Consider the following 12,824-nt stretch of genomic DNA (forward strand, 5'->3'; position numbering starts at 1 on the left):
AATGAAAGCTAAATATCGCATAATAACTACACATTTTGGTAATTTGACTGTTTGAACCGGAGCGCGAAATTTTAAGTAAATATTGACACTGAGTAGTCGGTTAGTAGCTCGTAGAACTAAGCTTATTGTAATTTAAAACTTTTCTATACCATTGTCAATGGTAATCAATTATTTAGTGTGTTTTTGTATTCGACATAAAATAACTTCGATTACGCTTTAGTTATTTCGTTCTTTCTTTCAAGTCTTGTGTATTGACCCTTTAATAATGGTTTGAATTACTCTAAACTATGCTTTAAATATATTTTTCGTTAACTGAAGAGTATTAATATATTATATACTATGCTTTTTTATTAAAAAAAACATATTTACAAGTTTTCAATTAGGAATTATGTATTAACTAATTAGTAGGGCTTTATAGCATATACAGGCCAATAGTAATTTAACCTTCTATAAACTTAACTAAAAATACGTATTCAACAGATATATTTTAGCTATTTCTTGCAATTTTAAAGCATTACCTTACTAAATAACATTACAAAACACTTTTTATAATGTTTGTCAAATTACATAAAAATGATTTTGTTAATGTTTAACTATGGTTAAAAACTAAACGCTTTTCAAACTTAATTAACCTTATCTCTATATAGCAAATGTACATTAGGAGCTTATTCAAGTATAACATAAAAATTAACTATAAGTCTGTTTAAATTGGCTTATCTTTTATATATGTACTTTAATACAATATTTAAATATTGACTTATGACAATAAAGATGCTTCTACGAATGTGTTTTTTGCTTTAGCTACATAAAATTTATGCTAACTTGAAAATAAAAACGTATATTCAGATTGAAAAATATTATATATTAAAAATTAATTTTAATTTGTTTTAATAATACTATAAAAATACACGTTCAAAATTCTAATTACCTTTTTTGCCGTACTCTGTAAATTACACGGTATTCGATAATCAATATAATCTAATTAAGCCTATAATTATATACCCCTTACAATATAGTTGTAATAAATGTATCTTATAATACATACAAGTATAATAAAAACTTAAGACTAGGTTTTAAAGTATATGTAGAATTTTTGACTCTGTTGCATAACTTTAGATAAATAAATTCTAAAACATCACTTACAATTTTGAAAATAAAAACTTTTCTTTTTAACAAAACGAAACAAAAAGGCGACGCATAAACACGTAACAATGAACTATTGTGATCCCCAAAAATACACAAAAGCCCAAAATCGCTGGACAAAAATTAGCTTGTATTACATAGCGATTAATAAGATTTTTGATGTGAAAACAAGTTGTAATACGAACAGAATGCCGGCCTCAATTTCTTTTGGCAAAGTAGTAGTTAAGAAACGTTGGGGTATAAACATATAGCAGGAAAGGAAAAAGAGTATATTGCTTTTAAATAATCAAATACGTTGTTGTAATGTATTTATTTAACAAATTTAATTGGCAATTTTTTTAAATATTAATTTTTTATACTTTATAATTTTTTGATCACTACAATTTTAAACTAATTATTCAGTAACTTGCCTACCTTTACCATTTACAATACTTTTAACTAACTGTCTTTTGTTCAAAGTTAGCAACCAATTCCGTTGGTTGTTTATATTCCCTTTACGTGGGAATAATGCTTTGTGTTTTGGTTAACCACTAGCATTAAGAAACTGATTATTTTTGGCTAAATAAGTTTGGTATGTGGTTTTTATTGTCGATAGACAAGGAAAGTGTTGGGTTGATTTTTAATGAAATAACTGGACAGACTGGGGCCAAATTGTTGAAATATTGTTTGTTAAAGTTTATCAGTAAAATATTGGAATATTGGTATTAAAATATTTATTCTTTTAGGTCGGTAATAAATCATTTTTGCTAAATTTTTAAAATTTAAAAATTTTTTTGATTTTATTATTTTAGTATTAATTATTTAAAGTAATAAAAAATTAAAGAAACTCACGCCTCTAATTTTAATTTCCGTTGAAAAAAATATGCTGATTTGCAAAACTGACTAGAGAGCGCCTACCGCCGAGCAAAAATAATCATACAAATCACATTAAATTTTATTTTAATGCATTAAAAAACAAATTTCTTTAAATTTTCAAATTAAAAACAAATTTTAAATTATCATTTTTTTAATAATATTTTGTAGTTTAGGATTAATAGAATTTAATATTTTTTTTAAATTATTTATATTATGTTTTAAAGTATAAAATTAATTTAATCGTTTCATTTAACGAGAGTCTAACACTCTTAAGTTAATTGTTTTTATAAAACATTTACCTTTAAAATATATTTCCTAATTTATTTCTAAAACTAATAGCTTTAAAAATTACGTCGTAAATTACTTAATGATAAAACCTTCCGGAGTTCGTAGGTTTACGATAAGCGTTATTCACGTAATAAAAATATATATTATAAAAGACAACAGTTAAGAATAACTTTGGTATAATAAAGATATAGCCCAACGTTAAAACTGCATTTTCCAAACAATTACATAAGGTTAAGTAAAAAAATCTTCATTAAAAGTCTAGGCAAACAAAACTGAAGCATTATAGATAACAAACACATTAAAGTTTATTTGTTTATTTAAAAGGGTGGGTTGCAAGTGTTAGTTTTTCGTCGTTATTTTTTGCATTGTCATCTTACAAAAAAAAATTACTAAACGGTTAATTATAGGTAAAATTTCAACGTCCTAGATTTACAGTTAAGCTTTGCTATTGTTATATTATGATACAAACTTACGCATTATATTTTGTTAGTATTGGATTTTTTTGTTTTTAGAAAATAATTTTAGTCTTAGATATTAGTTTAAATCAGTTATAATGAAGTGGTTAGTAATTAGTGTTTTGGTTGGGTTTATAAGTTGTGCAGCAGCATGTGATTTACATCCAACGTATTGGTGTGATACAGTTGATATTGCTACAAAATGTAATGTAAGAGTTGTTTTAAAATTATCTTAAATATAATTATATTAGCAAAATAATGTTTTTATTATTATATGTTTAAAAAATTTTAGCTAATTTCTCCCAAAAATAAACACTAAATTTACGTTATGTCTTAATCAAAATTTTTTGTGTGGCGTTCGTTCAGTAAAACAAAACTGCTTAGTTTGTTTTTATAAATAATATGTGCACTAAATATAAAACGGAAATAAATCGTTCAATATACATAAACAATATAACGAAAGCAAGTTTAATGTTCCCATGTGAAAATAGTTGTTTAATTAATATTACAAACCATTTATTTATTAAAACCAAGGTATTTTTAATGACATTTATTCAATATAAACTAAATTTTGTTTTGTCTTATTCAGGTTTATGAGCAATGCAAGTCTCTTTTGTATCCTGACTTGGATTTAACGAAAGTGGTTAATGTTACAACATATTATGAATCTTTGTGCCCAGATTCGATTAATTTTATTCGGACGCAACTTTACCCAACTTGGCTTAAACTGAAAGACACTGGAATTTTAAATGTACGAATAGTGCCATACGGAAAAGCATCAGTAAGACTATAATAACTTTAAAATTTGTATAAAAATCTTGTTGGCCATAACTCTATTTATTTATTTAGTTTTTTTTTATGTTTAAGTATACAGATAAAAATGTATGTGTGAATATTTTAAAAAAAAATTAAAAACAACTTGAGACAGGCCAATGACCTCAAATAATTCAACATAAGAACACATTTTACTTGTGATATTGTCCTTTTTGTACAAATTATTGTTATTTTTTTTATTTATGATTGCATTTTAGACCTACAACAATAAGGGTAAATATTCATTTGTTTGTCAACATGGATATGAAGAATGTTATGGAAATAAGATAGAGGTAAAAGTAATTAAAATAAACAACTTTATTTTATCTATTTTAATGTTATGCTAAACACATAAAAACAACTATAAAATATGTTGAAGTTTTTTTGAAGTTTGAGTTACATGAAATTTGATGAAAGTTATTATACTGTTTAGGGGAGATTTTAATTTACGTATTTACAAGAAATTTAATGTCTAAACGACCTCCATCAACGCAGAAATAAACTCTATCACAATTTAAAGGCACAAAAATATTTACAAGTAATAAAATATATTTGGTTAAAACTAATAAAGAGTTCAAGCTATCACCAAGTTATCACTTGCCAAAAATAAGCAAACATGCCTAACAAAAGTAAACATTGGCAATTTTAATGCAGTTCCAACAAAGGGGCGGTAAACAATATTTCTTGTTTGGTAAACACCGCAAAGTTATTAAAACAACTTGTTAAATACTTAATAAAAAAAGGGTCAAATAATTAAAATAACAATCTAAAAATTATTTTTATTATCGGCCTAATAAGTAGTTTAATATTTCAATCAACCAATATTTACTTATTTATTGCAATTTTTCTAGTATTAAAAAACCAAGCGTTATTTTATGTTTTTTTTTGTTGCTAAAAAAAGTCTATTTTGTTACAGAATTGTTTGTTAAAGTACGCCAAGTTTGACCCAGAAATCTATTTTCCAGTTATACATTGCATGTCAACTATGCCAAGCGAAGTATTGGGAAATGCTGAAAAGGTTAATCTAATTCTAACTTGAAAAAAATAACATTAAAGATTTCACCTCAATACATTAAAAAAAACAGAATATTATTACCTATTTTAATTGCTCATAAAACGTATTCCTAATATTTTAACAAATAAACACACTTATTATATTGGCAAATTAGATATTTTCATATAGAATTTCATATAGAGAATACTAACGCTTAAACTTTTATTTTCAAAGAAACTTCAAATACAACTTTTTTTAACAATATCCAGTATTTTTTAGTGTATCACCGACGATAAGAATTACGATTTCGATGAGATAAAGAAATGTGCAGATGGAAATGAAGGTGGTGAGTTAACCATGGAAAGCGGAGTCGAAACACATGCCTTAAATCCTTCACTATTTTGGGTGCCTTGGATCAATATTAACGATGTAAGATTATACATTTTATTCTATCGAAAACTACTTAATGTAACTTACTTAATATAGTATTAATCTATGTCGCCTAGCTTGTTAATTTTGACGCTCAGGCATTAAACAAAATAACAAAGAGTTTTAATTTAGATGCACTCTGATGAGTTACAAGAAGCAGCATCCAGCGATCTCAAAAAAGTAATTTGTGATACCTACACGGTAAGAATCATTTTCCAATTAATTTTATAGTTTTTGCTGTCTCTAATTTAACCTCAAACAGGAAGTTTTTAAGTTAGGTCACATAAAATTTAATGATAGTCGATTAATTTATGAACTAAAATATTGTTAAAATATCTCTCTTAGACTTGATATTTTCTTGAAATGGGTTTGAATTTAACATTTTTGATTTTAGGGTGATGTACCCGATGAATGTAAGAGTGTGTACTTAAGAGATGATGCGTTGGATAAGATACATATGCCAGACCAGATTGGACCGTAAATCACATAAATATTTACAACTAAATTCATTATTTTACTTGTTGTATATGGACTGAATTACCAATATCAGTAGAATTAGTTTTACAAAGTAGTTGTTCGAATCTTTTATATACAGAAATATGTAATCAACTTTTAATCAAACTTAATTTTTTGTTTTTATTTTAACCTTAAACTTTGATTAACATTTTTAGTTGATATTTTTAAATGTTATACTACTTAGATTATTTATGAAGTTTTATTCATTATATTAATGCTGATTCGAGACTATATAATATGTTTATATAAAAGATAATTATGGTAGAAAAATAAATAATTAAAAGCAAATGTGATTCCATGTCATAGGACTAGGTAGAATTCAGTAAAATCTGTATTATAATTTTAAATACATAATTTGTTATTTTAATATTTTTAAATACTGTAACTAGAAAAGACAAACTTAGTAATATACCAATTTACAGATAATATATTTAACATAATGTTAAAAATACTTTATGCTAAACAAAATAATCTTTACCTTAACTTATCGCATAATATTCGCATCAAACCCCAGGTATTTCTTATTATTACAAGCAGATGGTTTTGCCCCCTAAAAATTGATCAAAATATCAATAATTTAAATTTTTTTTCTTATCATGCACGTAGCCTCGTGGTAAAAAAAATGTTATAGAGTATTTAATCCTATAACAGGTATTAATATGGGTATAAAAACGACGCTTACGTGTTTTTATTGACTAACTACCAGTAAAATATAATTAAATTTAACAAGGAGAAAATTTACTAAAACAACTTAGATATACTTATTCAAAAACTTACTGTGTAACTGTCACAAACTAATGCAAGTAAATCGTTTAAGGCTTTTTCTTGGTTGCTATCGGTGTGTACCTGAAATATAACTTAGTTAAAATTTAATAATTTAAATGTTGTTTTAAAATAAAATTCAAAAAATAAAAGTGTTTACCCCGTTTATGTTAACCCAAGGTACAGAATACAAAGAGGGGCTTAAAGCATGGGTTTCGACCCCACTTTTGTGGGTTAATTCACTTCCTTCTGTCCCGTTTGCACAATGCATTATTTGCTGGTAGTTGTAATTCTTGTCTGTAGAGATGCACTAAAAAAAGTATTTTAAGTTAATTTTTTTTTTTTTTGCAAAGTGGGTTTAAAATTAACCTTTTCAGCATTTCCCAATACTTCACTTGGAGCAGTTGACATGCAATGTATAACTGGGAAATAGATTTCTGGGTCAGAGTTACCATACTTTATTAAACAATTCTGTAACAAAATTTGACACGTTTAAATATAGTTTATTTTTAAAATGATTTGATTTAAAATTTTACCTCGATAAGATTTCCAAAGCATTCATCTTTACCATGCTGACAAATGAAAGTATAAGTACCGTGGTTATCGTATGTCTAAACAAGTATAGGTTGCTGGTTTAAATTTTATTTGTACACGTTTAATATACATCCCAAATTTTATAAAAAATACAAATAAAATAGATAAAGGCTAAAACGGACAATACTAAAGTACGGGATGCGGGATAGTGCGGGACCGTATGTAAACGTTAACGAAAATTCGCGGAATGCGGGACGGAACGGAATTTTTGTACTTTTCTGCGGGATGATTGCTGTTTTTATCTAAAGGGCTAAGGGGTGATGCGGGATTAACTTTAAGGGTCAAGAAATAATGCGAAATTGAATATAAAGCACAAGGGAAGATTAGCGAAGGGTATAAAAAGTCCGTCCTTTTCCGCAATCAGCGTTTTTTTGTTAACGTATACATACGGCCTCGGTATTTCCCGCACCCCGCAACTTTCCGCATCCCGTATTTTAGTACTACCCGCTAAAACCGACAAAAATTAAACAACGGCTTAACTTAAAAACTGCCTCAGTTTGGTAAAGTTTTTAAGGTTTTTACGTATTTGAATTTATATTTACTTACGCAAGACTTTCCATATGGCACAACACGTAGTTTCATAATGCCACTGTCTTTCAGTTTAAGCCAAGTTGGGTTAAGCTGTTGTCGAATAAAATTGATCGAATCTGGGCACAAAGATTCATAATATGTGGTCACATACACCACATTTGTTGAGTCCATTTCAAAATTCATATTGAGCATTGATTTGCATTGCTCGTATACCTAACAATATAATAACATATTGTACTTGATAATGGCATCAAAATGATTATTTTAAAATTCAAAAGCAACTAAATACTTACATTGCATTTAATAGCATTTTCTACTGAATCACACCAATGTTTTGGGTGTAAATCACATGCTGTTGCATAACTTGTACAAGCAATTAAAATACTAACAACCAACACTTTCATAATAATGTTTACTGTTTAACACAAAACCTTAAAAGTACACTGTAACTTTTAAAAAATAATTGATTTGAATACGTAAATGTTATAAGAAGCTATTATTTGGTTTAATACAGTATTATACTTACGTTTTACACTATATTTAATTCATGTTTTTGTTTATTTAATATTGAAAATATGTAGATGCGGTCTTGTCTATTCGGTAAAGGATATTACTCATTCTTATAATAAGCGTATACTGTTGCACTATATTCTAATAGTAATTGCTTTAAACTTAAATTAAAGTTGTTTAAACTTAAAAAAAACAGGCTACGCTAAGCTTTAGCACTAAGAGTTAAATTGCGTACAAAACTTTACTTAATTTTTTGTTATATCGTTTAAGGCTATCAAAAAAATTCGTTTTAATACATATTTCTCTTAAGTCTACTCATTTTCCTTCTCTTTTATTCTCTTGTAGGAGCAGATTCAAAAACACCAGTCACGAGTTATGACACAACAAATTTGCCAATTCATTCGATACACTTGAAAACAATCACGTGCAAAATGTAAATTATTTATTAAAGTTTGTCAATATTGTTGTCAATATTTTAATTTTTAGTAGTATTGCATGACAAAGTTTTATACTTGTCATTGTTTATTTAGGCTTTGATCTAATGCAGCATTATTAAGGTGGTTTGCAAACGTTAAAGTTTATGATAATAAGATATAAAAACAGCTTTTTAAAAATATACCTAAGTGAGTACTTTTTTGCATACAATTTGATCTAGTAAAAATTAAAAAAAATAAAACTTTTTTATGTTGCATTTTTCGTTTTGTTTCAACCGCTGGATGGCAGTTTTACTACAGAACCTAATCTTTTTTCCTTTCTTTACAAAAAATAAAGCTTTTTGACTAAAATATGGCTTTGTATAAAATGTTTTTGCCTTAATTAAAAACAACAAATATTTGCAATGGTAAACTGCGGATGTTTGCAAAAGTTTTTTTTGTTGGCATCGAACAGATATTATTACCAGTGTTTTTACTATCCAACGAAAAACTTTAACAAACAGGAAATTCTTTTTCGTCAACGACAATGTCTTGTTTATTGCCTAATCCCTTTCGAATCCGTTTATTTCAATAGTTTGATTGACAGGTCGACTTCCTGTCCAAATTTCGATGAAAGATTCTCAAGCAAGCGAGGTATTTATAGCAGGGGTCAACTACGACAGCCAAGCGAGCTTAAACAGCAACTTTTCAGAGCCGGAAATCAGCTTAAAAGCAATTTTTTCATCAATTACAAACACGCACACAACTTTCACAGATACCAACTCAAACTCACAACGATTCAAACTTGGCAGAAACTTACAACTACACCAAGCCGAGTCAATAAGTGTGTGTTTAAGGGACTGGAATGTAAGCAATGATAAAGGTTGATTGTTATGTTTATAGCTCACGTACAACCAGGCTTAACCGAGCCTAACCGTACCGATGTTGCTAGCTGTGACCCGTACTCAGGGCGCAGGTGTTTGCCGTGCCACCATAGACGACAAAAAACTAAGTGATTTTAAATCTAGCCTCATCGGCTCTGAAAAGAATCACCAATCCCATATTCACGTTCGCCACAACCTTGAAAAATCGATTCCTTACAAAAACTCCTATCTGTTAAGCCGCGATTTTTGTAATGGAGAAACTGGTCATGGGCCGGTGAAAAGGGTCACGTTTTTTGTCTTTTTCTTTTGATACCCAGCGCGTAAAGTCGATTTATTGGGCGAACGGTAGAGAAGGAATTGTAAACATAGTCAGTAGACTTCGAATTTGGAGCTGGATGCCGATAAATTAAGATCGACATTTTTATTTCCTTTGATTTGAAATGAACTCAAAATTTTAATAACTTGACTCCATATTTTTTTTGTATAAAACATTTTTATGTAATCTTTTAAAAATGTTTTTTAGATTAAAAAATAAAGAAAGTATGAAAAAAAAATTTAGCCAAATTAATGTACCAACATTAACCTTTTTATTTGTAAAAAAAGAAATTTTTGGTTACTCTAAATTTTATATTTCTTTGTGGCTTAGAATTAAAAATTACATAGAAACATTTTTTTGTAGAACCCGCCATTATATAAAAAATGTAATCTAATTACTTTAAAAGAAATTTACTATTTTTGCAAAACAAATTTATATATTTGTTGCCAAAAAAAATTTTTGCACCCAAAAAGATATGTTAAAAATATTAGTTTTTTTTACTTCATGTAATAAATTTCTAGGTTAATTAATAAATCATTTTTAGACCCAAAACTTTTAAATTTAAATTATTGGCTTAATCAATTTTTTTTAAATAATTTCTTTCATGTTAACCAGACCGCGTTGTTAAAAAAAACATTTTAATTTGGAGATTACAATTTCAACAACACAAAAAAACTTTAAAATTTTTGTTTAATTATTAATTATCATAACCGTGAAAAAATAAATAAATTAATAAGAACAGCAGTTTTATATTCTCCGAGCAGCGAAAGTTTTATTTATTAATTTGTTTAAATACTTTAACGTTATCTAAAATCAAATTATTCAATTATCAAATAAACATTTTGATCAAGAATGACCATGTAGATTAATAGCAAATCATTACATTTTATAATCAACATTCATAACCCATTCAATTTCATATTATTCCAAAAAACGTAAAACCGCATTTAGCGACATTTTAAATATAAAAAAAGTTATTTGTTGGTTTAGAGCCAGCCGATTCCCGACTTATATGACCCGTACGTTGACATAGAAATTTCGTAGATCTATATCAGTACTCCATGTTAATAGGCAAAGGCTACATTTTTTAAAGGGGTAATCTAAGTCCAGTCAAAATTCGTCTCATTTATTTTGTAAAGAATATTTTCTGACAAATGTATAAGTTTTAACAAGTTTTAAAGCAAAAATTCGGCCTAACAAAACCTTAATTAACAAGTTGGCAACAATCCTGTATAACTCATTGATTCACATTGTAGTTTTTCAGTTCGTATTTAGAAGCAAGTTCGTGGCATATTCAGTGCCAAAAACTCTTGAATTTTAATAGAGTTCGTTGGTTTTACATTAAACATGTACTCAGGGCTTCATTTTTTGTGATAGAGCCGTCAACACAAGTTTAAAATGGCCAATGTTAGATTATTTTAACTTTAAAATAAATGATACACAAGAATTTATCTTAAAATTAATCAAATTATCTTAACAAAAATGTAACTAAGCCATTTCATGAGTTTTAATTTTGACGTGATAATTGCTACCCCTACTTATGTTCACTCAAGCTTGACAAAGACCACGTGACTTATCTAAACACTGAGTAATTCAAAACCAAACAAAAAATAAATTTATGGTTTTGCAACTTTCTTATAAATATTTTGACTTAAATGTTTATATATAAGCTATTTTAAGATGCTGGGCATTGATAAATGCTATTTAAAAACTGCTTCACTTTATTTATTTGATTAAGAAATTAATTAAGATATATTTTTATCTGCTACAAAAGCAAATTAAATTTTTTCTATAGAACAGCAACTATAATTACTATAAAACCGAATCAAAATTGTACAAAATTACGCACTAATTTTAATAAATATTCTAAACAAATTTAAAATAACTTTTTAATAAATACTATTTTATATAAATGATAGCGTGTTTGTATAAAAACGAATTTTTAAATAAAAATTTAATTCTTTTAAAAACAACAACAAAAATTTTAAAACAAAAATTTTTGAACTTAAAATAAATTTGGGTCGTGCGTTTGAGATCATCACTCCTGAAATTGGATCCAACAAAAAACGACACCGCGTAAGTTTTCAGTGACCCCAAATCACCCCCTAAATCCTGCCCAAAACCCGCAAAACGGGGTCTCACCCCATTTAAAACGCCCACTTTGGGTTAACAAAACTTTTTGCTCCTTTCTTCCAACGAAAAAAAAATTGTCGCAAAAATCGAACGTTCTACACAATGGAGCCATTGTTTACCCAAAGCTGGGTAAATGTGGGTATATTTAGGCCCCGGCAGCACCTGCGTCGTACCCATGTTGTTTTGAATTCCTGTTATTTTGCGGGGTAACCTGATATTGGATCAGTCGCAAGTTCAAATAGTAAACATTTAAACTCGTTACCAGTTGCTGGCAAAGATTGTTTATTTGTTTTAAAAGCTTTAAATGGAGTAGATTTTTCGTAACACTTTTACATATAAGGTGTTTGTAATAATAAACAAACTGTATTTAATAACATAACTTATCTATTAACACGTTGACAGCTATAATAATAATTTACTTTGTAACAAAGTTCACATTTTTTTCATTCATAACAATTTGTTTAGTGTTTCAAAATTTGTTTTTTTACATGGTCATATTACATTTGTCTTAATACTTGTTATCACAATCAAAACAAATGTTGACGTTTACAAATGATTTTATGCTAATCCCTGGTAAGTATATCTACTTAGCTACGGAATGTTGAAAAAGGAAACGAAAAGGAAAACTCAAAAAATTATCTGAAATCGAATCAGTGATGCCATTTTCAAATCAAGCATATAATTTAAAGCACATTCTCAATTGTTCCAAACGCAAGGGTGAGCTACATCATTCGACCAACTAAATTATGTAATCTTGTAATTTTTGGGCCTACGATAACAAAATGAAAGATGTAAATAAATCGCGGTAAAGTTATCGTAGGTTACGTAAATTTTACTTAGCCGAGACACTAATTGACGATACCTCATTAAGATTTGGCTTAGTAACTTAACAATATAACATCAATAGAATTACTTCTGATAGCTAACACATGCAAGGATACAAGTTAGATTATACCTTGAACTTACTTAAACTAAGGGGCAATTTACTCTTTAAAGGAAATGTAAAATTTTCATATTGATTTTTTTCAGAAAAAGTTTAAAAAAAATTGGCAAATCAATTATAAAAATGTTGCAGTCAAAAGTTAAACATTTCTTTTTTTTTATAAAGTTGAAATTTAGAGTTCGATTCCAACCGCGATTAGATTTTTACAATGATTGTTCCTATATATAAAAAAGATAAATTACCAA

General features: G+C 27.5%; 2 protein-coding genes across 2 annotated transcripts; one reads left to right on the forward strand and one right to left on the reverse strand.

The window, feature by feature from the left end:
- The first annotated feature begins 2,839 nt into the window (after nucleotides 1-2,839).
- LOC145742335 (gamma-interferon-inducible lysosomal thiol reductase-like) lies at nucleotides 2,840-5,458 on the forward strand. Its single transcript, XM_082560117.1, has 7 exons — nucleotides 2,840-2,950; nucleotides 3,331-3,522; nucleotides 3,773-3,847; nucleotides 4,471-4,572; nucleotides 4,828-4,977; nucleotides 5,110-5,178; nucleotides 5,372-5,458. The coding sequence occupies exons 1-7, from the start codon at nucleotides 2,840-2,842 to the stop codon at nucleotides 5,456-5,458; spliced, it is 786 nt and encodes a 261-aa protein (XP_082416243.1).
- A 224-nt stretch (nucleotides 5,459-5,682) lies between these two features.
- On the reverse strand, nucleotides 5,683-7,823 carry LOC145743418 (gamma-interferon-inducible lysosomal thiol reductase-like). Its single transcript, XM_082561373.1, has 8 exons — nucleotides 7,674-7,823; nucleotides 7,396-7,593; nucleotides 6,792-6,866; nucleotides 6,625-6,726; nucleotides 6,416-6,565; nucleotides 6,271-6,339; nucleotides 5,972-6,043; nucleotides 5,683-5,822 (listed from the first exon to the last, which is right to left on the reverse strand). Exons 1-7 carry the CDS (start codon nucleotides 7,782-7,784, stop codon nucleotides 5,978-5,980), a joined length of 771 nt encoding a protein of 256 aa, XP_082417499.1. The 5' UTR covers nucleotides 7,785-7,823; the 3' UTR covers nucleotides 5,683-5,822; nucleotides 5,972-5,977.
- Nucleotides 7,824-12,824: the final 5,001 nt, after the last annotated feature.

This window comes from Corella eumyota, chromosome 2 (genome assembly GCF_963082875.1).
Source record: "Corella eumyota chromosome 2, kaCorEumy4.1, whole genome shotgun sequence".
In the NCBI taxonomy this organism is placed as follows: domain Eukaryota; kingdom Metazoa; phylum Chordata; class Ascidiacea; order Phlebobranchia; family Corellidae; genus Corella; species Corella eumyota.